General features: G+C 33.1%; 1 protein-coding gene across 3 annotated transcripts in view; it reads left to right on the top strand.

Moving 5' to 3' along the window:
- Nucleotides 1-27,453, top strand: part of Ptp10D (Protein tyrosine phosphatase 10D) — a 115,114-nt gene that overhangs the window by 74,036 nt on the left and 13,625 nt on the right. For 2 of the 3 annotated variants that reach the window (XM_074140504.1, XM_074140503.1), the window contains exons 2-19: nucleotides 5,766-6,012; nucleotides 7,517-7,623; nucleotides 7,871-8,042; nucleotides 8,136-8,239; nucleotides 8,322-8,424; nucleotides 8,572-8,740; nucleotides 9,189-9,382; nucleotides 23,111-23,214; nucleotides 23,407-23,575; nucleotides 23,659-23,781; nucleotides 23,875-24,015; nucleotides 24,364-24,469; nucleotides 24,552-24,721; nucleotides 24,811-24,952; nucleotides 25,272-25,420; nucleotides 25,500-25,796; nucleotides 27,005-27,102; nucleotides 27,251-27,445. In XM_074140504.1, coding sequence (XP_073996605.1) covers nucleotides 5,766-6,012; nucleotides 7,517-7,623; nucleotides 7,871-8,042; nucleotides 8,136-8,239; nucleotides 8,322-8,424; nucleotides 8,572-8,740; nucleotides 9,189-9,382; nucleotides 23,111-23,214; nucleotides 23,407-23,575; nucleotides 23,659-23,781; nucleotides 23,875-24,015; nucleotides 24,364-24,469; nucleotides 24,552-24,721; nucleotides 24,811-24,952; nucleotides 25,272-25,420; nucleotides 25,500-25,796; nucleotides 27,005-27,102; nucleotides 27,251-27,445 — 2,790 coding nt within the window. Of the gene's footprint in view, nucleotides 1-5,765; nucleotides 6,013-7,516; nucleotides 7,624-7,870; nucleotides 8,240-8,321; nucleotides 8,425-8,571; nucleotides 8,741-9,188; nucleotides 9,383-23,110; nucleotides 23,215-23,406; nucleotides 23,576-23,658; nucleotides 23,782-23,874; nucleotides 24,016-24,363; nucleotides 24,470-24,551; nucleotides 24,722-24,810; nucleotides 24,953-25,271; nucleotides 25,421-25,499; nucleotides 25,797-27,004; nucleotides 27,103-27,250; nucleotides 27,446-27,453 lie in introns of all 3 variants that reach the window. The other variant, XM_074140502.1, reaches the window with a different exon arrangement.

Raw genomic sequence — 27,453 nt, 5'->3', positions numbered from 1 at the left:
TGATCCACTAAGAGGGGACTTTGGTGCAGTGGGGTGGATATTATTCACTCAAAAATACTACTTCAGTTTAATGCACGGTTATACATTTTTATATATCCCAAAACTATTGAAAGTACCGAGAATTACTAAATATCGATTTTTTTCCTCTTTTTGAGATTTTGTGGCATTTTGAGTAGCGTCAAAATGTTCCATTAAGTCAAAAACTCGAGAATAGGGTACGTGTTCTCAATTAGTTAATTGTTCATAATTGTCTTTTATCACATTTAATAGACATACGAGCGATTTGACGTTCTAGTCGCAAGGTTCTACTTGTGTTATATCATTCATAAAAGGTATCTTATTATAAATGAATAAGATAATCGACAATTACCAACAATTAGCTAATCGAAATAATAAATTTTATAGAAAGTTGATACAGGAAGTGAACGCCCAACACTGAGTCTAGAATTGGTGGCCTCTTTCGATACACGAGCAAAAAACTATCCAATCACAAGACTGCACTTTTTGCAGAGTCAGTGTAATTATTAGTCAATACACACTTCCTGTAATTAGTACTGGAACTATTTTCTCCACAAGGGACCATATTCGGCTGCAGATTCTGAAAATACTTGGGGGGGTCTGGAATTACAATAATTTTAGCCAATTTATTATTCGCTCGACCTATTAATAGGCAGATGTCCCAGGAACTTAGCGTCCCGTTTCTACTGGTGGTAGAAGCAGGTTACCTAAGTGATGCCCTAATTCTTTAGCCCTTTGAACATTGATATGATCAAGTTTTTTGTCACTTGCAATCGACATTTTAATGTTTACGCCAAGTGCTGATGCAGTGATGATCAACTTTTTCTATTCAGTAAAAAAAATAGTTCATCACTAACCGAAATTGCGTTAAACAAAACAATTCATCACTAACCGAAACTACGTTAAAAAAAACAGTTCATCACTAACCGAAACTGCGTTTAAAAAAACAGTTCATCACTAACCGAAAATGCGTTAACAAAACAGTTCATCATTAACCGAAACTACGTTAAAAAAAACAGTTCATCACTAACCGAAACTGCGTTAAAAAAAAACAGTTCATCACTAACCGAAAATGCGTTAACAAAACAGTTCATCATTAACCGAAACTACGTTAAAAAAACAGTTCATCACTAACCGAAACTACGTTAACAAAACAGTTCATCATTAACCGAAACTACGTTAAAAAAAACAGTTCATCACTAACCGAAACTGCGTTAAAAAAAAACAGTTCATCACTAACCGAAACTGCGTTTAAAAAAACAGTTCATCACTAACCGAAAATGCGTTAACAAAACAGTTCATCATTAACCGAAACTACGTTAAAAAAAACAGTTCATCACTAACCGAAACTGCGTTAAAAAAAACAGTTCATCACTAACCGAAACTGCGTTAAAAAAAACCAGTTCATCACTAACCGAAACTGCGTTTAAAAAAACAGTTCATCACTAACCGAAAATGCGTTAACAAAACAGTTCATCATTAACCGAAACTACGTTAAAAAAAACAGTTCATCACTAACCGAAACTGCGTTAAAAAAAAAACAGTTCATCACTAACCGAAAATGCGTTAACAAAACAGTTCATCATTAACCGAAACTACGTTAAAAAAAACAGTTCATCACTAACCGAAACTGCGTTTAAAAAAACAGTTCATCACTAACCGAAAATGCGTTAACAAAACAGTTCATCATTAACCGAAACTACGTTAAAAAAACAGTTCATCACTAACCGAAACTGCGTTAAAAAAAAACAGTTCATCACTAACCGAAAATGCGTTAACAAAACAGTTCATCATTAACCGAAACTACGTTAAAAAAACAGTTCATCACTAACCGAAACTACGTTAACAAAACAGTTCATCATTAACCGAAACTACGTTAAAAAAAACAGTTCATCACTAACCGAAACTGCGTTAAAAAAAAACAGTTCATCACTAACCAAAACTGCGTTTAAAAAAACAGTTCATCACTAACCGAAAATGCGTTAACAAAACAGTTCATCATTAACCGAAACTACGTTAAAAAAAACAGTTCATCACTAACCGAAACTGCGTTAAAAAAAAACAGTTCATCACTAACCGAAACTGCGTTTAAAAAAACAGTTCATCACTAACCGAAAATGCGTTAACAAAACAGTTCATCATTAACCGAAACTACGTTAAAAAAAACAGTTCATCACTAACCGAAACTGCGTTAAAAAAAAACAGTTCATCACTAACCGAAAATGCGTTAACAAAACAGTTCATCATTAACCGAAACTACGTTAAAAAAAACAGTTCATCACTAACCGAAACTGCGTTTAAAAAAACAGTTCATCACTAACCGAAAATGCGTTAACAAAACAGTTCATCATTAACCGAAACTACGTTAAAAAAAACAGTTCATCACTAACCGAAACTGCGTTAAAAAAAAACAGTTCATCACTAACCGAAAATGCGTTAACAAAACAGTTCATCATTAACCGAAACTACGTTAAAAAAAACAGTTCATCACTAACCGAAACTACGTTAACAAAACAGTTCATCATTAACCGAAACTACGTTAAAAAAAACAGTTCATCACTAACCGAAACTGCGTTAAAAAAAAACAGTTCATCACTAACCGAAACTGCGTTTAAAAAAACAGTTCATCACTAACCGAAAATGCGTTAACAAAACAGTTCATCATTAACCGAAACTACGTTAAAAAAAACAGTTCATCACTAACCGAAACTGCGTTAAAAAAAAACAGTTCATCACTAACCGAACATGCGTTAACAAAACAGTTCATCATTAACCGAAACTACGTTAAAAAAAACAGTTCATCACTAACCGAAACTGCGTTTAAAAAAACAGTTCATCACTAACCGAAAATGCGTTAACAAAACAGTTCATCATTAACCGAAACTACGTTAAAAAAAACAGTTCATCACTAACCGAAACTGCGTTAAAAAAACAGTTCATCACTAACCGAAACTACGTTAACAATACAGTTCATCATTAACCGAAACTACGTTAAAAAAAACAGTTCATCACTAACCGAAACTGCGTTAAAAAAAACAGTTCATCACTAACCGAAACTGCGTTTAAAAAAACAGTTCATCTCTAACCAAAAATTCGTTAACAAAACAGTTCATCATTAACCGAAACTACGTTTAAAAAAATAGTTCATCACTAACCGAAATTGCGTTAAACAAAACAATTCATCACTAACCGAAACTGCGTTAAAAAAACAGTTCATCACTAACCGAAACTACGTTAACAAAACAGTTCATCATTAACCGAAACTACGTTAAAAAAAACAGTTCATCACTAACCGAAAATGCGTTAACAAAACAGTTCATCATTAACCGAAACTACGTTAAAAAAACAGTTCATCACTAACCGAAACTACGTTAACAAAACAGTTCATCATTAACCGAAACTACGTTAAAAAAAACAGTTCATCACTAACCGAAACTGCGTTAAAAAAAAAACAGTTCATCACTAACCGAAACTGCGTTTAAAAAAACAGTTCATCACTAACCGAAAATGCGTTAACAAAACAGTTCATCATTAACCGAAACTACGTTAAAAAAAACAGTTCATCACTAACCGAAACTGCGTTTAAAAAAACAGTTCATCACTAACCGAAAATGCGTTAACAAAACAGTTCATCATTAACCGAAACTACGTTAAAAAAAACAGTTCATCACTAACCGAAACTGCGTTAAAAAAACAGTTCATCACTAACCGAAACTACGTTAACAAAACAGTTCATCATTAACCGAAACTACGTTAAAAAAAACAGTTCATCACTAACCGAAACTGCGTTAAAAAAAAACAGTTCATTACTAACCGAAACTGCGTTTAAAAAAACAGTTTATCACTAACCGAAAATGCGTTAACAAAACAGTTCATCATTAACCGAAACTACGTTAAAAAAAATAGTTCATCACTAACCGAAATTGCGTTAAACAAAACAATTCATCACTAACCGAAACTGCGTAAAAAAACAGTTCATCACTAACCGAAACTACGTTAACAAAACAGTTCATCATTAACCGAAACTACGTTAAAAAAAACAGTTCATCACTAACCGAAACTGCGTTAAAAAAAAACAGTTCATCACTAACCGAAACTGCGTTTAAAAAAACAGTTCATCACTAACCGAAAATGCGTTAACAAAACAGTTCATCATTAACCGAAACTACGTTAAAAAAAACAGTTCATCACTAACCGAAACTGCGTTAAAAAAAAACAGTTCATCACTAACCGAAAATGCGTTAAAAACAGTTCATCACTACCGGTAACTGCTTTAAAAAACAGTTCATCACTACCCGAAACTGCGTTAAAAAAATCACACACGCATTGTAATTGTTGAATATTATTTTCAACAATTAGTGATTCAATCGCTAAGATTTTTTGCAGTAATATGAGAAATAATAAAATTGCAATAATCATTGCAACATAATATATTATTAAAGATATATTTGTAATATTGCATGCAAATAGACACTCCCTGGAGGCGACTGGGTCACCAAACTCCACTTTCACTGTTCTGTCTCGCTTGATTTCATTCTCTGGCGATCTCACCGCTATCTATTGGATTACTAATTGATACAGCTTTCTTATTCTATTTTTTTTTTTAAATAAAAAAGAATCGTTGAAAAGCCCCCCCCCCAAATTTCCAGAAGTTTGTAATTTAGCAAATAATGGAAACGTTCATTCTGACCTCTGAGAGGAGAACAGGTTTTTATTTTTTTAAAGGTGAAAACGGAGAAATTTGGTTGAACTCAAGGTGAATTCCGACTTTCAGTTACGTATTACTTATGACGTCAATATCTAGTGACGTAAAGTCACATCGTGTGTTTTGGTTTAAGAAGAACAGGGAAATTTGGTAGGACATCTTTATTGACCTCTGGTATTTATTCATTAAGACGTAGCTGCTAATGATGTTGCAAAGACTCATTTCAGCAGCATTTAAAGAAAACGAAAACTCCGAAGTAGTTACAATGTGGTATTTGGTTTTGGTGCCATCATCAGAGTTGGCCAATAAGCGTTTGAAAAAATCGAAGATTCGAATAAGGGCACTTCTAAGCTAGGCGAGAGTTTGGGCTGACTAAAAAAGTGCCGTTTTAGTGTATTGTATGCTCTTAAAAGCTATTTAATATTAATAAGGTTGATTGAGTAACTCAAATTCAAAATTTGATGGAACTGGCAGACCGGAAGTGTTGTTTTACGATCGCAGGCCCTTATCTAGTGGCAGGAAGGAAATTTTTTTCAATTTTGATTTATAAATAATCGCGCTACGAAAAACTGTGTCAGTTTTTTAAAACCATTTTGTTTTTGTTGAATTCTTCTTGAAGAAAGTATTGAGTATTAAATATTTTACCCTTGAAACCTTTGTTAGCCAGACGGACGGTCGCTAGTTCGCTAAATATCAAGTGACTGGAACTGTAGGCCTTGGATTTACTGAAAAACAGCTGTACAATTTTTTTCATAATGTCGCAGATGTTGCGCAGTAGACATAGACTACGCAAACATGGTCATTTTTTTGATTTTGTACATTGCGTATTCCAAAATACCTATCTGACAGACTACCAGGGTCAAAATAATAAACTTGATACCAATAACCAACTTAAAATATATATTAAAACCAAAAAAAAGAAAGAAAATGATCTCATATTAATTGGGTTTGCGCTGAAAAGTGTAAATTTCTTGAAGTAGGGGTTCTGTGACGTAATGATTCCCTCAAAACTAATCCGAGAAATCTCTGTTTTCACTTGCAGATATGCCAGACAGCGGAACTAGTGATACAGATACCGGAGAATCTAAGCCAAGACAACAGTACCTACCGTCTGGACTACAGTCCGCCGCATGGACATCCTCCGCCAAATACAACCATTCCATCCAGGGAACTGGGCCATGTGATCCAGTTCTCCAGAGGACTGCCGGGCACCAAGTACGAGTTCTGGCTCTACTACAGTAACTCTACACTCAGGGATTGGCTAACCTGGACAGCCTCTATAACTACAGGTTGGTAACATAGCCAGATTATTTTAATTGGGTAGGCAAAGAGTTAGGTTTACTACGCCAACTAATCCTATAAAAATTACCTGCAGCTTTTTTGTTGTTCTCACCTGACTCTAGTGAGGGCAAAGTAGATCTATTTGCAGAATATCGCGTAATAATAGTAAATCTTTCAACTTGTTTTGCAAAAAATGCACACGAAGTGCACCTCTATAATGGTAACTGTTATTGTTTAATGACTGTTCATTTTCAAACCGATCGATGTAAAAATGATGAACAGAAATCATAATCGTTGATTAGTATAATGTAGTAACCTGCTTCTCATGTTTGTTTGATGTAACGTTATGTAATTAAAGATAATGGGAGCTGATGTTTCACCGTTAGAATTGCATTAATACGCATTTTGTGTACACAGTTTTCTGTCAATAAATTCATTCCCATTAATGATTAAAACGAAGGATAACGTTCAACTTTGGCGTATATAATTTTCTAACACAAAGCTCATAATAGTGGTACCAAAATAAAATAAAAAAAAAGAATTCTGTAAACAGGTTGAAATTTTCTGATATATTACGATAATTATTTTGAAATGCAAAACAGTTGGTAGCATTGAAGTTTAAATATGCGTTAAAATACGTTAAATATACGTTAATTGGACTCGTCTGCCAACTTGGCGTATTCTTACTAGTGAACAATCTTTTTGAATTCTAGTGTAGTCAGTGCGCGCAAGGTTATATAAGATGTTTTTGTTAACGCTCAAAAAAGAAGTATTTTATGGGCCAACATGTGACTTCCCAACTACGTATTCTTGGTTTGTTATTAAACTTACAGTTTCTGCAAAGGTTACTTAGTTTTAACACATCTAGGTTCACTAATGTGCAAAAAATATGGGGCTTTAGTAGGAAAATTTGCCGTCTTGGAATTTCGAATCGATGTACATGAAAACATTTTCTAACTAAACTTACATATAAGTATCATTATTGGTGTGCAAAAGCAAAGAAATTTGGAGTACCTGGAGGCTAGCGCCAAAATTTTCATTTTAAGATTGTAAACAAAGAAAAGGTTAGGTTATATTTAAACCATTAGCCTGACCGAACTGTTAGTTTCTACACGGATAACTTTCAAACAGTTTGTGTCATTTATGTAATTATATGTTTCTAATGTTTTCGAACTGTTAAAAATTATTAATTCTGTTTAATCATGGGTAAAAGAAGAAAGCAAAATTTTAAAAAGAAAATATTGCTCGGTTACGAAAAAACAGACCAAAACATCTACTGCTAGCTTACAGCATTGATTCTACTTAACTTAACTTAATAATTCAAATTCTTAGACTCACACATTTTATACAAACCGTATTTCGGTATTTTATCTGAACCTAAAAATGGACAAGTGCGTGCACAAATGTTTGGAATGTCAAGAAAAAGACGAATTTCCAAGAACTAGAGATCAAAACATGAAGGAGATGATACATATTTTAACTTATTGTTCTTTTCTTGAATTTCTCCTTCAGCTCCTGACCCGCCGTCCAATCTAACAGTCACCGTTCGTAATGGGAGATCTGCGTTGATCAACTTCAGTCCCCCAGCACTGGGGCACTATTCCAGTTTCAAAATGAAGGTAAACTAATTGTTATAATAATAAGTATCAGTTTTTTTTATCAGTAAAGTAACTTATTACGTTTAATTTATCAATAATGTGTAGTAATTTCAATGTTTTATAAGCATTTTTACGATATGAAGTGAGTCAACTCCATTAGTATGGGCGGAAATCTCTAAAAAACAAATAATAATTACTATTATCATAAACTTGGGTCGCGGACAGGTTTGATGATGTACAGAGTAAAATATAGTTCCTATTGTCCCAGGTAATCAGTTTGGCGGAGCCTTCACAGCAAGCTCCCAGAACCATTCAGCTGGAGAACGCCAGTCCGTACGCTCTGAAAGATCTGACACCTGGAGGCACTTATTCTATCCAACTGTTCACCGTCTACGATAACAAAGAGAGTATCGCCTACACGTCCAAAAATTTTACAACAAGTAAAGCAAAGATGTTCTTCCTAAACATTGTCTGTAATTTTGATTTTATTTTTTGGAAATGTTTTATTTCATTTTTGCTTGGTCACTTTTCAGAACCAAATACACCAGGCAAGTTTATCGTATGGTTTAGAAATGAGACAACACTGTTGGTTCTGTGGCAGCCATCTTATCCTGCTTCCATATACACTCATTACAAGGTATCATTTTAGGTTATTCTGGTTATGTTATCATCTTGGTCGCACTTTTGAGGCCCATTTCATTGAGTGATATTTGGTCCAGGTGAGTATAGAGCCACCGGATGCTGCGGAAAGTATGCTCTATGTGGAGAAAGAAGGCGAACCTCCAGGACCTGCGCAGGCCGCATTCAAAGCTCTGGTTCCAGGCGAGTTCTGCTTTTTTTTTTCTATATCTAAGTGCCAATAAAGTAATTTAAGTCTAAAATTGGGCCACGTTCAAAACAGATATTCTGCTTCTTATGACATTGAAAATTGAAAATTATGTTTTTTGAATTTCCAAATTTGAATTGCAGGACGCGCTTACAACATCTCCGTCCAGACGGTGAGTGAGGATGAGATTTCGCCTCCAACTACTGCGCAATACAGGACCATCCCCTTACGGCCAGTGGATCTGCGATACGATAAATCCAGCGTCACTGCGCATAGTTTCACCGTACTCTGGGATCCACCCAAAGGGCAAAGGTGAGTATTTAGGTATTTTACCACATTCTTGATGTTATGTTTAAAAAAAATCAATTCACACACTTAGGCTGCCATTGCAAAAACACCATCTGCTGGGAAAAGTTCAGGGTTTCCATTTGGGCAGACACCATGATAATGTGACATACTGCTTTTAAATATAAAACTATTCCTACCGCGTGATGATTCGTTGAAGCTTCTTTCTCTTGAGATGGACTTTTTCCATTTAGTTTCAAGTCTAGACGCTCTTAGTTCCCCTTACAGCTGTGCTACAGGAGCATGAGATCGAAGTGTTGAACTAAATCAATTAACACTGTAACTGTTGTAAACAGTTCTTCTGCGCATGACTCTAGAGAGTGGCAAACAAATCATGAGAGTTTTACTACAAATTTTTCTTTCTTTTTTCCCAAAAATCAATTTTATTAATTATTTAAAAAAATAATTGTTTCAGTGAATTCGACAAATACCAGATTTCCATAAACTTGCGGCGTCAAGGTTCAGTAGCACCAATCCTAAGAAATCGTGAAGAGCCCACCGAACAAACATTCAAAGATGGACTAGAACCAGGACTCACGTATCACGTACTCGTGAAAACCGTGTCTGGCAAGGTTACCTCCTGGCCAGCCGCAGTAAACGTCACTTTGAGTAAGCATTGTGTTTATCTAAAGGAAATTAGCTGATTGTGGTTTATCACCCAAAATGAACTTCTTAAAGACAACATCCGAGATTGATGTAGAGCAGTGGTTCTTAACCTTTTCATAGACGCGGAACACAATTATATGTACATATTTTTCTCGCGGAACACTAACATTAAATAATATGAAATTCGGTATTTAGCAAGAACTTAAAATTAAATTGAAATTAAAAAAAAAAGGAACAATTTTTTGTTTTCATATCTTTCCTAAGTTTCTAAATTTCAATACATTTAAAATTGAAATTTCGCGGAACACTTGGACACCGGTTAAGAACCACTGCTTTATATCTTCTAAAATTATAAATCTGTGCACAAAATAACTATAGTTTATAATTGAGAAAAACAAAGTGTATAAGAGAACAAAATTCCATACCAATACGTGGCTCACAGTGGGAGATATAGAACGGCCATAATTTTACAGAATTTCATGACCCAAAAAATATTCAACCCTTTATATCTTCTACCTTATTAGATCTGTGCACAAAATAACTATAGTTTATAATTGAGAAAAACAAAGTGTACAAGAGAACAAAATTCCATACCAATACGTGCTTCACAGAGGGAGATATAGAACGGCCATAATTTTACAGAATTTCATGACCCAAAAAATTTTCAAACCTTTATATCTTCTACCTTTTTAGATCTGTGCACAAAATAACTATAGTTTATAATTGAGAAAAACAAAGTGTACAAGAGAACAAAATTCCATACCAATACGTGCTTCACAGTGGGAGATATAGAACGGCCATAATTTTACAGAATTTCATGACCCAAAAAATTTTCAAACCTTTATATCTTCTACCTTTTTAGATCTGTGCACAAAATAACTATAGTTTATAATTGAGAAAAACAAAGTGTATAAGAGAACAAAATTCCATACCAATACGTGGCTCACAGTGGGAGATATAGAACGGCCATAATTTTACAGAATTTCATGACCCAAAAAATTTTCAACCCTTTATATCTTCTACCTTATTAGATCTGTGCACAAAATAACTATAGTTTATAATTGAGAAAAACAAAGTGTACAAGAGAACAAAATTCCATACCAATACGTGCTTCACAGTGGGAGATATAGAACGGCCATAATTTTACAGAATTTCATGACCCAAAAAATTTTCAAACCTTTATATCTTCTACCTTTTTAGATCTGTGCACAAAATAACTATAGTTTATAATTGAGAAAAACAAAGTGTACAAGAGAACAAAATTCCATACCAATACGTGCTTCACAGTGGGAGATATAGAACGGCCATAATTTTACAGAATTTCATGACCCAAAAAATTTGCAACCCTTTATATCTTCTACCTTTTTAGATCTGTGCACAAAATAACTATAGTTTATAATTGAGAAAAACAAAGTGTACAAGAGAAAGAAATTCCATACCAATACGTGCTTCACAGTGGGAGATATAGAACGGCCATAATTTTACAGAATTTCATGACCCAAAAAATTTCCAACCTTTTATATCTTCTACCTTTTTAGATCTGTGCACAAAATAACTATAGTTTATAATTGAGAAAAACAAAGTGTACAAGAGAAAGAAATTCCATACCAATACGTGCTTCACAGTGGGAGATATAGAACGGCCATAATTGTACAGAATTTCATGACCCAAAAAATTTTCAACCCTTTATATCTTCTACCTTTTTAGATCTGTGCACAAAATAACTATAGTTTATAATTGAGAAAAACAAAGTGTATAAGAGAACAAAATTCCATACCAATACGTGGTTCACAGTGGGAGATATAGAACGGCCATAATTTTACAGAATTTCATGACCCAAAAAATTTTCAAACCTTTATATCTTCTACCTTTTTAGATCTGTGCACAAAATAACTATAGTTTATAATTGAGAAAAACAAAGTGTACAAGAGAACAAAATTCCATACCAATACGTGCTTCACAGTGCGAGATATAGAACGGCCATAATTTTACAGAATTTCATGACCCAAAAAATTTGCAACCCTTTATATCTTCTACCTTTTTAGATCTGTGCACAAAATAACTATAGTTTATAATTGAGAAAAACAAAGTGTATAAGAGAACAAAATTCCATACCAATACGTGGCTCACAGTGGGAGATATAGAACGGCCATAATTTTACAGAATTTCATGACCCAAAAAATTTGCAACCCTTTATATCTTCTACCTTATTAGATCTGTGCACAAAAAAACTATAGTTTATAATTGAGAAAAACAAAGTGTACAAGAGAACAAAATTCCATACCAATACGTGCTTCAGAGTGGGAGATATAGAACGGCCATAATTTTACAGAATTTCATGACCCAAAAAATTTTCAAACCTTTATATCTTCTACCTTTTTAGATCTGTGCACAAAATAACTATAGTTTATAATTGAGAAAAACAAAGTGTACAAGAGAACAAAATTCCATACCAATACGTGCTTCACAGTGGGAGATATAGAACGGCCATAATTTTACAGAATTTCATGACCCAAAAAATTTTAACCCTTTATATCTTCTACCTTTTTAGATCTGTGCACAAAATAACTATAGTTTATAATTGAGAAAAACAAAGTGTACAAGAGAAAGAAATTCCATACCAATACGTGCTTCACAGTGGGAGATATAGAACGGCCATAATTTTACAGAATTTCATGACCCAAAAAATTTTCAACCTTTTATATCATCTACCTTTTTAGATCTGTGCACAAAATAACTATAGTTTATAATTGAGAAAAACAAATTGTACAAGAGAAAGAAATTCCATACCAATACGTGGTTCACAGTGGGAGATATAGAACGGCCATAATTTTACAGAATTTCATGACACAAAACATTTTCAACCTTATATATCTTCTACCTTTTTAGATCTGTGCACAAAATAACTATAGTTTATAATTGAGAAAAACAAAGTGTACAAGAGAAAGAAATTCCATACCAATACGTGCTTCACAGTGGGAGATATAGAACGGCCATAATTGTACAGAATTTCATGACCCAAAAAATTTTCAACCCTTTATATCTTCTACCTTTTTAGATCTGTGCACAAAATAACTATAGTTTATAATTGAGAAAAACAAAGTGTACAAGAGAAAGAAATTCCATACCAATACGTGCTTCACAGTGGGAGATATAGAACAGCCATAATTGTACAGAATTTCATGACCCAAAAAATTTTCAACCCTTTATATCTTCTACCTTTTTAGATCTGTGCACAAAATAACTATAGTTTATAATTGAGAAAAACAAAGTGTACAAGAGAAAGAAATTCCATACCAATACGTGCTTCACAGTGGGAGATATAGAACGGCCATAATTGTACAGAATTTCATGACCCAAAAATTTTTTAACCCTTTATATCTTCTACCTTTTTAGATCTGTGCACAAAATAAATATAGTTTATAATTAAAAAAAACAAAGTGTATAAGAGAACAAAATTCCATACGAATACGTGGTTCACAGTGGGAGATATAGAACGGCCATAATTTTACAGAATTTCATGACCCAAAAAATTTTCTACCCTTTATATCTTCTACCTTTTTAGATCTGTGCACAAAATAACTATAGTTTATAATTGAGAAAAACAAAGTGTACAAGAGAAAGAAATTCCATACCAATACGTGCTTCACAGTGAGAGATATAGAACGGCCATAATTTTACAGAATTTCATGACACAAAACATTTTCAACCCTTTATATCTTCTACCTTTTTAGATCAGTGCACAAAATAACTATAGTTTATAATTGAGGAGAACAAAATTCTATACCAATACGTGCTTCACAGTGGGAGATATAGAACGGCCATAATTGTACAGAATTTCATGACCCAAAAAATTTTCAACCCTTTATATCTTCTACCTTTTTAGATCTGTGCACAAAATAACTATAGTTTATATTTGAGAAAAACAAAGTGTACAAGAGATTAAAATTCCATACCAATACGTGGTTCACAGTGGGAGATATAGAACGGCCATAATTTTACACAATTTCATGACCCAAAAAATTTTCAACCCTTTATATCTTCTACCTTTTTAGATCTGTGCACAAAATAACTATAGTTTATAATTGAGAAAAACAAAGTGTATAAGAGAACAAAATTCCATACCAATACGTGGTTCACAGTGGGAGATATAGAACGGCCATAATTTTACAGAATTTCATGACCCAAAAAATTTTCTACCCTTTATATCTTCTACCTTTTTAGATCTGTGCACAAAATAACTATAGTTTATAATTGAGAAAAACAAAGTGTACAAGACAAAGAAATTCCATACCAATACGTGCTTCACAGTGAGAGATATAGAACGGCCATAATTTTACAGAATTTCATGACACAAAACATTTTCAACCCTTTATATCTTCTACCTTTTTAGATCAGTGCACAAAATAACTATAGTTTATAATTGAGAAAAACAAATTGTACAAGAGAAAGAAATTCCATACCAATACGTGCTTCACAGTGGGAGATATAGAACGGCCATAATTGTACAGAATTTCATGACCCAAAAAATTTTCAACCCTTTATATCTTCTACCTTTTTAGATCTGTGCACAAAATAACTATAGTTTATAATTGAGAAAAACAAAGTGTACAAGAGAACAAAATTCCATACCAATACGTGGTTTACAGTGGGAGATATAGAACGGCCATAATTTTACAGAATTTCATGACCCAAAAAATTTTCAACCTTATATATCTTCTACCTTTTTAGATCTGTGCACAAAATAACTATAGTTTATAATTGAGAAAAACAAAGTGTACAAGAGAAAGAAATTCCATACCAATACGTGCTTCACAGTGGGAGATATAGAACGGCCATAATTTTACAGAATTTCATGACACAAAACATTTTCAACCCTTTATATCTTCTACCTTTTTAGATCAGTGCACAAAATAACTATAGTTTATAATTGAGAAAAACAAATTGTACAAGAGAAAGAAATTCCATACCAATACGTGCTTCACAGTGGGAGATATAGAACGGCCATAATTGTACAGAATTTCATGACCCAAAAAATTTTCAACCCTTTATATCTTCTACCTTTTTAGATCTGTGCACAAAATAACTATAGTTTATAATTGAGAAAAACAAAGTGTACAAGAGAACAAAATTCCATACCAATACGTGGTTCACAGTGGGAGATATAGAACGGCCATAATTTTACAGAATTTCATGACCCAAAAAATTTTCAACCTTATATATCTTCTACCTTTTTAGATCTGTGCACAAAATAACTATAGTTTATAATTGAGAAAAACAAAGTGTACAAGAGAAAGAAATTCCATACCAATACGTGCTTCACAGTGGGAGATATAGAACGGCCATAATTGTACAGAATTTCATGACCCAAAAAATTTTCAACCCTTTATATCTTCTACCTTTTTAGATCTGTGCACAAAATAACTATAGTTTATAATTGAGAAAAACAAAGTGTACAAGAGAAAGAAATTCCATACCAATACGTGCTTCACAGTGGGAGATATAGAACAGCCATAATTGTACAGAATTTCATGACCCAAAAAATTTTCAACCCTTTATATCTTCTACCTTTTTAGATCTGTGCACAAAATAACTATAGTTTATAATTGAGAAAAACAAAGTGTACAAGAAAAAGAAATTCCATACCAATACGTGCTTCACAGTGAGAGATAGAGAACGGCCATAATTTTACAGAATTTCATGACACAAAACATTTTCAACCCTTTATATCTTCTACCTTTTTAGATCTGTGCACAAAATAACTATAGTTTATAATTGAGAAAAACAAAGTGTACAAGAGAACAAAATTCCATACCCAATACGTGGTTCACAGTGGGAGATATAGAACGGCCATAATTTTACAGAATTTCATGACCCAAAAAATTTTCAACCTATTATATCTTCTACCTTTTTAGATCTGTGCACAAAATAACTATAGTTTATAATTGAGAAAAACAAAGTGTACAAGAGAAAGAAATTCCATACCAATACGTGCTTCATAGTGGGAGATATAGAACGGCCATAATTGTACAGAATTTCATGACCCAAAAATTTTTTAACCCTTTATATCTTCTACCTTTTTAGATCTGTGCACAAAATAAATATAGTTTATAATTGAGAAAAACAAAGTGTATAAGAGAACAAAATTCCATACCAATCAGTGGTTCACAGTGGGAGATATAGAACGGCCATAATTTTACAGAATTTCATGACCCAAAAAATTTTCAACCCTTTATATCTTCTACCTTTTTAGATCAGTGCACAAAATAACTATAGTTTATAATTGAGATAAACAAAGTGTACAAGAGAACAAAATTCCATACCAATACGTGGTTCACAGTGGGAGATATAGAACGGCCATAATTTTACAGAATTTCATGACCCAAAAAATTTTCAACCTATTATATCTTCTACCTTTTTAGATCTGTGCACAAAATAACTATAGTTTATAATTGAGAAAAACAAAGTGTACATGAGAAAGAAATTCCATACCAATACGTGCTTCACAGTGGGAGATATAGAACGGCCATAATTGTACAGAATTTCATGACCCAAAAATTTTTTAACCCTTTATATCTTCTACCTTTTTAGATCTGTGCACAAAATAACTATAGATTATAATTGAGAAAAACAAAGTGTACAAGAGAAAGAAATTCCATACCAATACGTGCTTCACAGTGGGAGATATAGAACGGCCATAATTTTACAGAATTTCATGACCCAAAAAATTTTCAACCTTATATATCTTCTACCTTTTTAGATCTGTGCACAAAATAACTATAGTTTATAATTGAGAAAAACAAAGTGTACAAGAGAAAGAAATTCCATACCAATACGTGCTTCACAGTGGGAGATATAGAACGGCCATAATTGTACAGAATTTCATGACCCAAAAAATTTTCAACCCTTTATATCTTCTACCTTTTTAGATCTGTGCACAAAATAACTATAGTTTATAATTGAGAAAAACAAAGTGTACAAGAGAAAGAAATTCCATACCAATACGTGCTTCACAGTGGGAGATATAGAACGGCCATAATTGTACAGAATTTCATGACCCAAAAAATTTTCAACCCTTTATATCTTCTACCTTTTTAGATCTGTGCACAAAATAACTATAGTTTATAATTGAGAAAAACAAAGTGTACAAGAGAAAGAAATTCCATACCAATACGTGCTTCACAGTGGGAGATATAGAACAGCCATAATTGTACAGAATTTCATGACCCAAAAAATTTTCAACCCTTTATATCTTCTACCTTTTTAGATCTGTGCACAAAATAACTATAGTTTATAATTGAGAAAAACAAAGTGTACAAGAAAAAGAAATTCCATACCAATACGTGCTTCACAGTGAGAGATAGAGAACGGCCATAATTTTACAGAATTTCATGACACAAAACATTTTCAACCCTTTATATCTTCTACCTTTTTAGATCTGTGCACAAAATAACTATAGTTTATAATTGAGAAAAACAAAGTGTACAAGAGAACAAAATTCCATACCCAATACGTGGTTCACAGTGGGAGATATAGAACGGCCATAATTTTACAGAATTTCATGACCCAAAAAATTTTCAACCTATTATATCTTCTACCTTTTTAGATCTGTGCACAAAATAACTATAGTTTATAATTGAGAAAAACAAAGTGTACAAGAGAAAGAAATTCCATACCAATACGTGCTTCATAGTGGGAGATATAGAACGGCCATAATTGTACAGAATTTCATGACCCAAAAATTTTTTAACCCTTTATATCTTCTACCTTTTTAGATCTGTGCACAAAATAAATATAGTTTATAATTGAGAAAAACAAAGTGTATAAGAGAACAAAATTCCATACCAATCAGTGGTTCACAGTGGGAGATATAGAACGGCCATAATTTTACAGAATTTCATGACCCAAAAAATTTTCAACCCTTTATATCTTCTACCTTTTTAGATCAGTGCACAAAATAACTATAGTTTATAATTGAGATAAACAAAGTGTACAAGAGAACAAAATTCCATACCAATACGTGGTTCACAGTGGGAGATATAGAACGGCCATAATTTTACAGAATTTCATGACCCAAAAAATTTTCAACCTATTATATCTTCTACCTTTTTAGATCTGTGCACAAAATAACTATAGTTTATAATTGAGAAAAACAAAGTGTACATGAGAAAGAAATTCCATACCAATACGTGCTTCACAGTGGGAGATATAGAACGGCCATAATTGTACAGAATTTCATGACCCAAAAATTTTTTAACCCTTTATATCTTCTACCTTTTTAGATCTGTGCACAAAATAACTATAGTTTATAATTGAGAAAAACAAAGTGTACAAGAGAAAGAAATTCCATACCAATACGTGCTTCACAGTGGGAGATATAGAACGGCCATAATTTTGCAGAATTTCATGACCCAAAAAATTTTCAACCTTATATATCTTCTACCTTTTTAGATCTGTGCACAAAATAACTATAGTTTATAATTGAGAAAAACAAAGTGTACAAGAGAAAGAAATTCCATACCAATACGTGCTTCACAGTGGGAGATATAGAACGGCCATAATTGTACAGAATTTCATGACCCAAAAAATTTTCAACCCTTTATATCTTCTACCTTTTTAGATCTGTGCACAAAATAACTATAGTTTATAATTGAGAAAAACAAAGTGTACAAGAGAAAGAAATTCCATACCAATACGTGCTTCACAGTGGGAGATATAGAACGGCCATAATTGTACAGAATTTCATGACCCAAAAAATTTTCAACCCTTTATATCTTCTACCTTTTTAGATCTGTGCACAAAATAACTATAGTTTATAATTCAGAAAAACAAAGTGTACAAGAGAAAGAAATTCCATACCAATACGTGCTTCACAGTGGGAGATATAGAACAGCCATAATTGTACAGAATTTCATGACCCAAAAAATTTTCAACCCTTTATATCTTCTACCTTTTTAGATCTGTGCACAAAATAACTATAGTTTATAATTGAGAAAAACAAAGTGTACAAGAGAAAGAAATTCCATACCAATACGTGCTTCACAGTGGGAGATATAGAACGGCCATAATTGTACAGAATTTCATGACCCAAAAATTTTTTAACCCTTTATATCTTCTACCTTTTTAGATCTGTGCACAAAATAAATATAGTTTATAATTGAGAAAAACAAAGTGTATAAGAGAACAAAATTCCATACGAATACGTTGTTCACAGTGGGAGATATAGAACGGCCATAATTTTACAGAATTTCATGACCCAAAAAATTTTCTACCCTTTATATCTTCTACCTTTTTAGATCTGTGCACAAAATAACTATAGTTTATAATTGAGGAGAACAAAATTCCATACCAATACGTGCTTCACAGTGGGAGATATAGAACGGCCATAATTGTACAGAATTTCATGACCCAAAAAATTTTCAACCCTTTATATCTTCTACCTTTTTAGATCTGTGCACAAAATAACTATAGTTTATATTTGAGAAAAACAAAGTGTACAAGAGATTAAAATTCCATACCAATACGTGGTTCACAGTGGGAGATATAGAACGGCCATAATTTTACACAATTTCATGACCCAAAAAATTTTCAACCCTTTATATCTTCTACCTTTTTAGATCTGTGCACAAAATAACTATAGTTTATAATTGAGAAAAACAAAGTGTATAAGAGAACAAAATTCCATACCAATACGTGGTTCACAGTGGGAGATATAGAACGGCCATAATTTTACAGAATTTCATGACCCAAAAAATTTTCTACCCTTTATATCTTCTACCTTTTTAGATCTGTGCACAAAATAACTATAGTTTATAATTGAGAAAAACAAAGTGTACAAGACAAAGAAATTCCATACCAATACGTGCTTCACAGTGAGAGATATAGAACGGCCATAATTTTACAGAATTTCATGACACAAAACATTTTCAACCCTTTATATCTTCTACCTTTTTAGATCAGTGCACAAAATAACTATAGTTTATAATTGAGAAAAACAAATTGTACAAGAGAAAGAAATTCCATACCAATACGTGCTTCACAGTGGGAGATATAGAACGGCCATAATTGTACAGAATTTCATGACCCAAAAAATTTTCAACCCTTTATATCTTCTACCTTTTTAGATCTGTGCACAAAATAACTATAGTTTATAATTGAGAAAAACAAAGTGTACAAGAGAACAAAATTCCATACCAATACGTGGTTCACAGTGGGAGATATAGAACGGCCATAATTTTACAGAATTTCATGACCCAAAAAATTTTCAACCTTATATATCTTCTACCTTTTTAGATCTGTGCACAAAATAACTATAGTTTATAATTGAGAAAAACAAAGTGTACAAGAGAAAGAAATTCCATACCAATACGTGCTTCACAGTGGGAGATATAGAACGGCCATAATTGTACAGAATTTCATGACCCAAAAAATTTTCAACCCTTTATATCTTCTACCTTTTTAGATCTGTGCACAAAATAACTATAGTTTATAATTGAGAAAAACAAAGTGTACAAGAGAAAGAAATTCCATACCAATACGTGCTTCACAGTGGGAGATATAGAACGGCCATAATTGTACAGAATTTCATGACCCAAAAAATTTTCAACCCTTTATATCTTCTACCTTTTTAGATCTGTGCACAAAATAACTATAGTTTATAATTGAGAAAAACAAAGTGTACAAGAGAAAGAAATTCCATACCAATACGTGCTTCACAGTGGGAGATATAGAACAGCCATAATTGTACAGAATTTCATGACCCAAAAAATTTTCAACCCTTTATATCTTCTACCTTTTTAGATCTGTGCACAAAATAACTATAGTTTATAATTGAGAAAAACAAAGTGTACAAGAGAAAGAAATTCCATACCAATACGTGCTTCACAGTGAGAGATAGAGAACGGCCATAATTTTACAGAATTTCATGACACAAAACATTTTCAACCCTTTATATCTTCTACCTTTTTAGATCTGTGCACAAAATAACTATAGTTTATAATTGAGAAAAACAAAGTGTACAAGAGAACAAAATTCCATACCCAATACGTGGTTCACAGTGGGAGATATAGAACGGCCATAATTTTACAGAATTTCATGACCCAAAAAATTTTCAACCTATTATATCTTCTACCTTTTTAGATCTGTGCACAAAATAACTATAGTTTATAATTGAGAAAAACAAAGTGTACAAGAGAAAGAAATTCCATACCAATACGTGCTTCATAGTGGGAGATATAGAACGGCCATAATTGTACAGAATTTCATGACCCAAAAATTTTCAACCCTTTATATCTTCTACCTTTTTAGATCAGTGCACAAAATAACTATAGTTTATAATTGAGATAAACAAAGTGTACAAGAGAACAAAATTCCATACCAATACGTGGTTCACAGTGGGAGATATAGAACGGCCATAATTTTACAGAATTTCATGACCCAAAAAATTTTCAACCTATTATATCTTCTACCTTTTTAGATCTGTGCACAAAATAACTATAGTTTATAATTGAGAAAAACAAAGTGTACATGAGAAAGAAATTTCATACCAATACGTGCTTCACAGTGGGAGATATAGAACGGCCATAATTGTACAGAATTTCATGACCCAAAAAATTTTCAACCTTATATATCTTCTACCTTTTTAGATCTGTGCACAAAATAACTATAGTTTATAATTGAGAAAAACAAAGTGTACAAGAGAAAGAAATTCCATACCAATACGTGCTTCACAGTGGGAGATATAGAACGGCCATAATTTTACAGAATTTCATGACCCAAAAAATTTTCAACCTTATATATCTTCTACCTTTTTAGATCTGTGCACAAAATAACTATAGTTTATAATTGAGAAAAACAAAGTGTACAAGAGAAAGAAATTCCATACCAATACGTGCTTCACAGTGGGAGATATAGAACGGCCATAATTGTACAGAATTTCATGACCCAAAAAATTTTCAACCCTTTATATCTTCTACCTTTTTAGATCTGTGCACAAAATAACTATAGTTTATAATTGAGAAAAACAAAGTGTACAAGAGAAAGAAATTCCATACCAATACGTGCTTCACAGTGGGAGATATAGAACGGCCATAATTTTACAGAATTTCATGACCCAAAAAATTTTCAACCTTATATATCTTCTACCTTTTTAGATCTGTGCACAAAATAACTATAGTTTATAATTGAGAAAAACAAAGTGTACAAGAGAAAGAAATTCCATACCAATACGTGCTTCACAGTGGGAGATATAGAACGGCCATAATTTTACAGAATTTCATGACCCAAAAAATTTTCAACCTTATATATCTTCTACCTTTTTAGATCTGTGCACAAAATAACTATAGTTTATAATTGAGAAAAACAAAGTGTACATGAGAAAGAAATTCCATACCAATACGTGCTTCACAGTGGGAGATATAGAACGGCCATAATTGTACAGAATTTCATGACCCAAAAAATTTTCAACCTTATATATCTTCTACCTTTTTAGATCTGTGCACAAAATAACTATAGTTTATAATTGAGAAAAACAAAGTGTACATGAGAAAGAAATTCCATACCAATACGTGGTTCACAGTGGGAGATATAGAACGGCCATAATTTTACAGAATTTCATGACCCAAAAAATTTTCAACCTTATATATCTTCTACCTTTTTAGATCTGTGCACAAAATAACTATAGTTTATAATTGAGAAAAACAAAGTGTACAAGAGAAAGAAATTCCATACCAATACGTGCTTCACAGTGGGAGATATAGAACGGCCATAATTGTACAGAATTTCATGACCCAAAAAATTTTCAACTCTTTATATCTTCTACCTTTTTAGATCTGTGCACAAAATAACTATAGTTTATAATTGAGAAAAACAAAGTGTACAAGAGAAAGAAATTCCATACCAATACGTGCTTCACAGTGGGAGATATAGAACAGCCATAATTGTACAGAATTTCATGACCCAAAAAATTTTCAACCCTTTATATCTTCTACCTTTTTAGATCTGTGCACAAAATAACTATAGTTTATAATTGAGAAAAACAAAGTGTACAAGAGAAAGAAATTCCATACCAATACGTGCTTCACAGTGGGAGATATAGAACAGCCATAATTGTACAGAATTTCATGACCCAAAAAATTTTCAACCCTTTATATCAGTGGTTCTTAACCTTTTCATAGACACGGTATATATTTTTCTCGCGGAACACTAACATTGAATCATTTGAAATTGGGTATTTAGCAAGAACTTAAAATTAAATTCAAATTAAAATAAAGAATAATTTTTTGTTTTCATATCTTTCCTAAGTTTCTAAATTTCAATACATTTAAAATTGAAATTTCGCGGAACAGTTGGACACCGATTAAGAACCACTGATTTAGAGGATAACATTTCGAATTTTTAGGATATGGTAATGAGAAATCAATATCGTGCTTAGTGCTTGAATAGTTTGTCAAATTTCAAAAAGCTTTATAGCGAAAATGGGCTAAAGACGAAAGTGTTTGTTATTTCGAATTCCTATCTTCTAATTCTCTGGTCCGGCAAAACAAACGCCACGGAATCAGGCTACAGTCGTAAAATTCAAGACCTCGTTCAAATAGAAGTTCCCATATATATACATATTATAAAATATTAAATCAGAGAACTCGGCCACTTTCTTAAAAATCAATTGTTCACATTGTTCAAAAAATGGTAGTTAAACTAAAAAAACGTTGACCTATATTTTGATTTTTTCAGAACCTTTACCAGTGAAAGAATTGAAATCAGAAATCGACAACAAGACTAACGATGTGACCCTAACTTGGCGTCCAGACAATTCCAGCTTTCAAGACGAGTACAAGGTGATCAACTCCCAGTCAAACTGAGTTTTTTATTTTAAAGAGCAGAAAACAATTTCTAACTTAAGTTTAAACATAAACTCTGCTGATTGTGATTAGAATTCGCTTGAAGTTTCAGCTTTAATGTTAATATTCAAGGTCAAGCTCTCATAAATTATGAAATTTGGTAAATTAATCTTTTCATTAACATTACAGATCAGTTACACAGAAGTAGGAGTACTGAACGGAGACACGAACACCATGGTGACCGATAAAACGGAACACGTGCTGGAATCCTTACTTCCGGGCAGAAATTATTCTATATCCGTGCAGGCTGTCTCGAATTCGGTGGAATCAAATGCAGAAATCGCTTATCAGGCGACAAGTGAGTGGTTCAGGAAATTACAGTGTGATTAGCTTGATTTCTGTTTTACTTATGTTTAATTTATTCGTTGAATTTCTTTGAAGGGCCTTCTTCACCAGTCATAGAAGATTTGAAACCAATTGAATATGGATTGAACATATCTTGGAAGTCGGATGTTAATTCACGACAAGAGAAATACGAAGTGATACATCTAAGAAATGATTCAGGTACAGGGCAATGTTGCCATAGAAATTAAAATTAAAGCCAACCAATCAATCAATTTGAATTTTGATTGTCTTAAATACTGGATAATGTTTCAGGCCTTAAATCTGTGACAACTGTAACCACAGAGCCGCACTTACTGTTGACCAACCTGTACCCAGGCGCCGGCTACCAGATCAAAGTGTTCGCAATTAGCCACGGATTGTACAGCGAACCGCATGATTACTTCCAAGCTGTGTGTAAGTGTTCCCCCTAAGAGTTCATACTCAAGGGAATCCAGAAAGAGATGTTTTGTGGTCCCCTAATTCCCCCCCAAAAATAGTTCTTTGGACTCATTCTTGTTGTTAACACTTTCCCATTTCTGTTTCAAGCATATTGAAGGTTTGTTTTTGTATTCATTTAAATTGTATTTCACTCAAATTAGGAATTTTTAATATAATTTATTGAAAGTAAATTTTACTGACAGACTATCATCACCTTTATTATCGATATAATTTTAAATACTTCAGTGCGATGATGAGTTTATATTTAGCCATTTACATTAGAATTTTAGATACATTAAAAGCGACCCTTGTTGGATTTTGTAGATCCTAAGCCGCCGACCAACTTGACTCTTGAAAACGTGACCAGTAATTCGGTAGTTGTTCGATGGATCGAACCCGAAGAGAGTATTTATTCTGAATTTTCTATCAGGTAAATATCAAAACATTTTATTGCCCTTTTTATCTGGAAAAGAGGGATCGCTAATCCTGAGTATGATTACCACATCTGACAGGTACAGAACAGAAGAGGAATCTCGATGGTACAAACTACCACCGGTAAAGCGAACAGTAACCGAAGCGGAAGTTGTAGATCTAACACCAGGTGAAAAATATACCATTCAAGTGAACACTGTCAGTTTTAATGTGGAATCAGCCAGACCTTTAGTTCTTAACCATACCGTTCGTGAGTATGCACTTCTATAAACCTGGTTTGTGTACAAAAATAAACGAAACTTTAGCAGGATTAATTTGAAAGGATTCCCCGTTTTATAGGACCAAATCCTGTGACCGATATAGCACCACTTGTAGACTCCACCAACGTTACCCTGGAATTTCCAAGACCTGAAGGTCGCATTGAGTACTATATAATCAACTGGTCTCCGTTGGAATCGAATGGCGAAGAGATTGTGCAGAGGTATACTTATTGTCAGTAAAGTGTAGTCATAGTAACCAGTATTTGTACTGAAAACTCCCAAGTAGCCAAGTTTAACTATTAACTTTTCAAAATCCTTCTAAGCGAAAGGAAGTATTACGATCGTCTCACATTTTCTAAATTGATTTATTATCCGGAAATACATTTTTGGCGTAAATTTTAGGAAATAGTAGTCACAATATTAAAGATCATTCATTTCCTATAATTAATCATTCGCCTTACTGAGATCTACTCCAATTTCAACAAAACGATATTAAATTCGATTTTACCAAAATTCACTATCGATTTTTTTTATTTTTAGGACTAGAAATATGACGGGCAAAGGAACAGAAGGAGGTTCTGTGCGCGCTCTGGTGGAAGACCTGATGCCAGGTGTGAAGTATCAGTTTGACATTCGCACGGTGTCGTACGAACTGCAGAGTGATGTCACAACTTTATCAGCTCGCACCAGTCAGTATTTCGTTTGCTTTTTTTGTAAGGAAATATTTGTAAATTGTTTGTAATTTATTGTTTTTTTGTTTATAAACAGTGCCACTAATATTATCGGAAGTCCTGGTAGTGAACAATGCACACCTAACTGACACGGTGACACTAAGATATACGCCGACTCCGCAGGCTTCGTCACGTTTCGATAGATATCGTTTCTCATTGATCGGTGCCGGCGATGCTAGCGGTAAAGGTGCACTTATCAAAGAGAAAGGTGCTAATGAAACTGAATCTAAAGTTACCTTTAACAATCTTACACCTGGCCGATTGTACAATATCACTGTTTGGACGGTGGCCGACAGGGTTCTGAGTCAACCGCTACATCGACAGGATAGGTTATGTAAGTTTTTTTTTTACTTTATTTATCTTAATTATTTTTGCTGTTCATTATTTTTGGTGACTGATTCATAGTTTCAGTTGGATGAGAAAAATAACTGCCAGTTTCAGTCGTGATCTATTTTTTATCATGCCGAGCTTTCGACCTAGGGACTAGGTCACATCTTCAGGGCTGTGGAACATATTTACAATGTGTTAACAATAATTATATTACAATGAATATGTATAATGTAACGAAAATTTACAAAAATTATTTACCTAGTTTACAATGTAATATTTTAAATCATTAAAGGGTTGGTGTGTCTTCTTCTGTCTTGTCTTGCTCATTGGACTGAGTGTGATCGGTCTGTGTGTGTTTGGTTGTGAGGAAGTCAGTGTTGCCAATTGTCCAAGTATTTTGTAGTAAGTTGGCGGCGTATATGTTGTTTAAATTGTTCGTGTCAGTTTTGAAATTTAGACTGTTTTCTGTCTTAGATGTGTATATCATTTCTAGCACTTTCCCTTTTTGGTGTGTTGGTTTCTGATTTAAGTAGCTTTGTGTTTGGGAAATTGAAAGTGTGATGATTTTCTGTGCTATGTAAGGAAAAGTGCTGTGGTGTTTTGCCTATATATTTTTTTGTGACAGTCTCGTTACTTTATACACATTCATTTTAATATAATTATTGTTAACATACTGTAAAATATGTTCCACAGCCCTGAAGATGGACCTAGTCCCTAGGGTCGAAAGAGCTCCGGCATAATAAAAATATATCAAGACTGAAACTGGCAGTTATTATTTCCTCCTATTAATTTTTTTATTTTATTACAAATCATCTTACTGTAGCAACACGCAGAGATCTTGGGTTCGAATCTAGCTGTTGGCCATTAAGTTTTCTGTTCTTAGGAATTTCTTACAGTTCACTGTAAGGAGAGAACGCTGTCCGAAGGCCATCAGTGCGCTGAAAAAGCCTCAGACGCAGCCAGTAACGTCAATTTAATTGCTTCTTTTTTTTTTTAATAATCCAAATAATATTATTCATGAGAATTATAATATAATTCTGTCGTTTGAGTCTTATTTTTAAATTCTACCGCTTTGTGCTCCGCATCCAAACAAAACAACTCCGAATTTTAAGACAACATACTCGAAGCAGATTAGCTTTTTACTCTTACCAAATTGTGCAACGTTTAAGTGTATCCTCAAATTTAATCTTATCTTTTTGCCCCATTTTACAGATCCAGAACATATAACTAAAATAAATGCTACACAGATAACAGACACTGCGATAACGCTTACCTGGGATAAACCACCCGGAGAATATAATGCTTTTGAGGTATTTACTTGTGTCTTTTTTTAAAATTAATATTGTTATTTGCTGCGTAGTAAAAGCCCATAACTTTTAATTTTGGATTATGTAGTTTTATTTTTCTTAAAAGAGAAAAAAATGTTTAGTGAGAAACGTTTCTGCATTTTAATTCCAGGTACAATACTTAAATACTGAGGGAATACTCATACAGAATTTGACCCAAGAAGAAACGATAACTATAAATGAATTAAAACCACACAGAAATTACACTTTCACCGTGGTAGTCAGATCCGGAATGGAAGCAACCATATTGAGGAAATCCTTACCAATTTCCGCGGTTTTCATCACACAGGAAAGCATACCAGGAAAGGTAGGTTA

Source organism: Rhodnius prolixus, unplaced genomic scaffold (genome assembly GCF_049639745.1).
Source record: "Rhodnius prolixus isolate KJV_2025 unplaced genomic scaffold, Rpr scaffold_6, whole genome shotgun sequence".
Classification (NCBI taxonomy): Eukaryota; Metazoa; Arthropoda; class Insecta; order Hemiptera; family Reduviidae; genus Rhodnius; species Rhodnius prolixus.
Note: the sequence above shows the minus strand (reverse complement) of the source record. Positions and strands in the feature narration are given on the sequence as shown.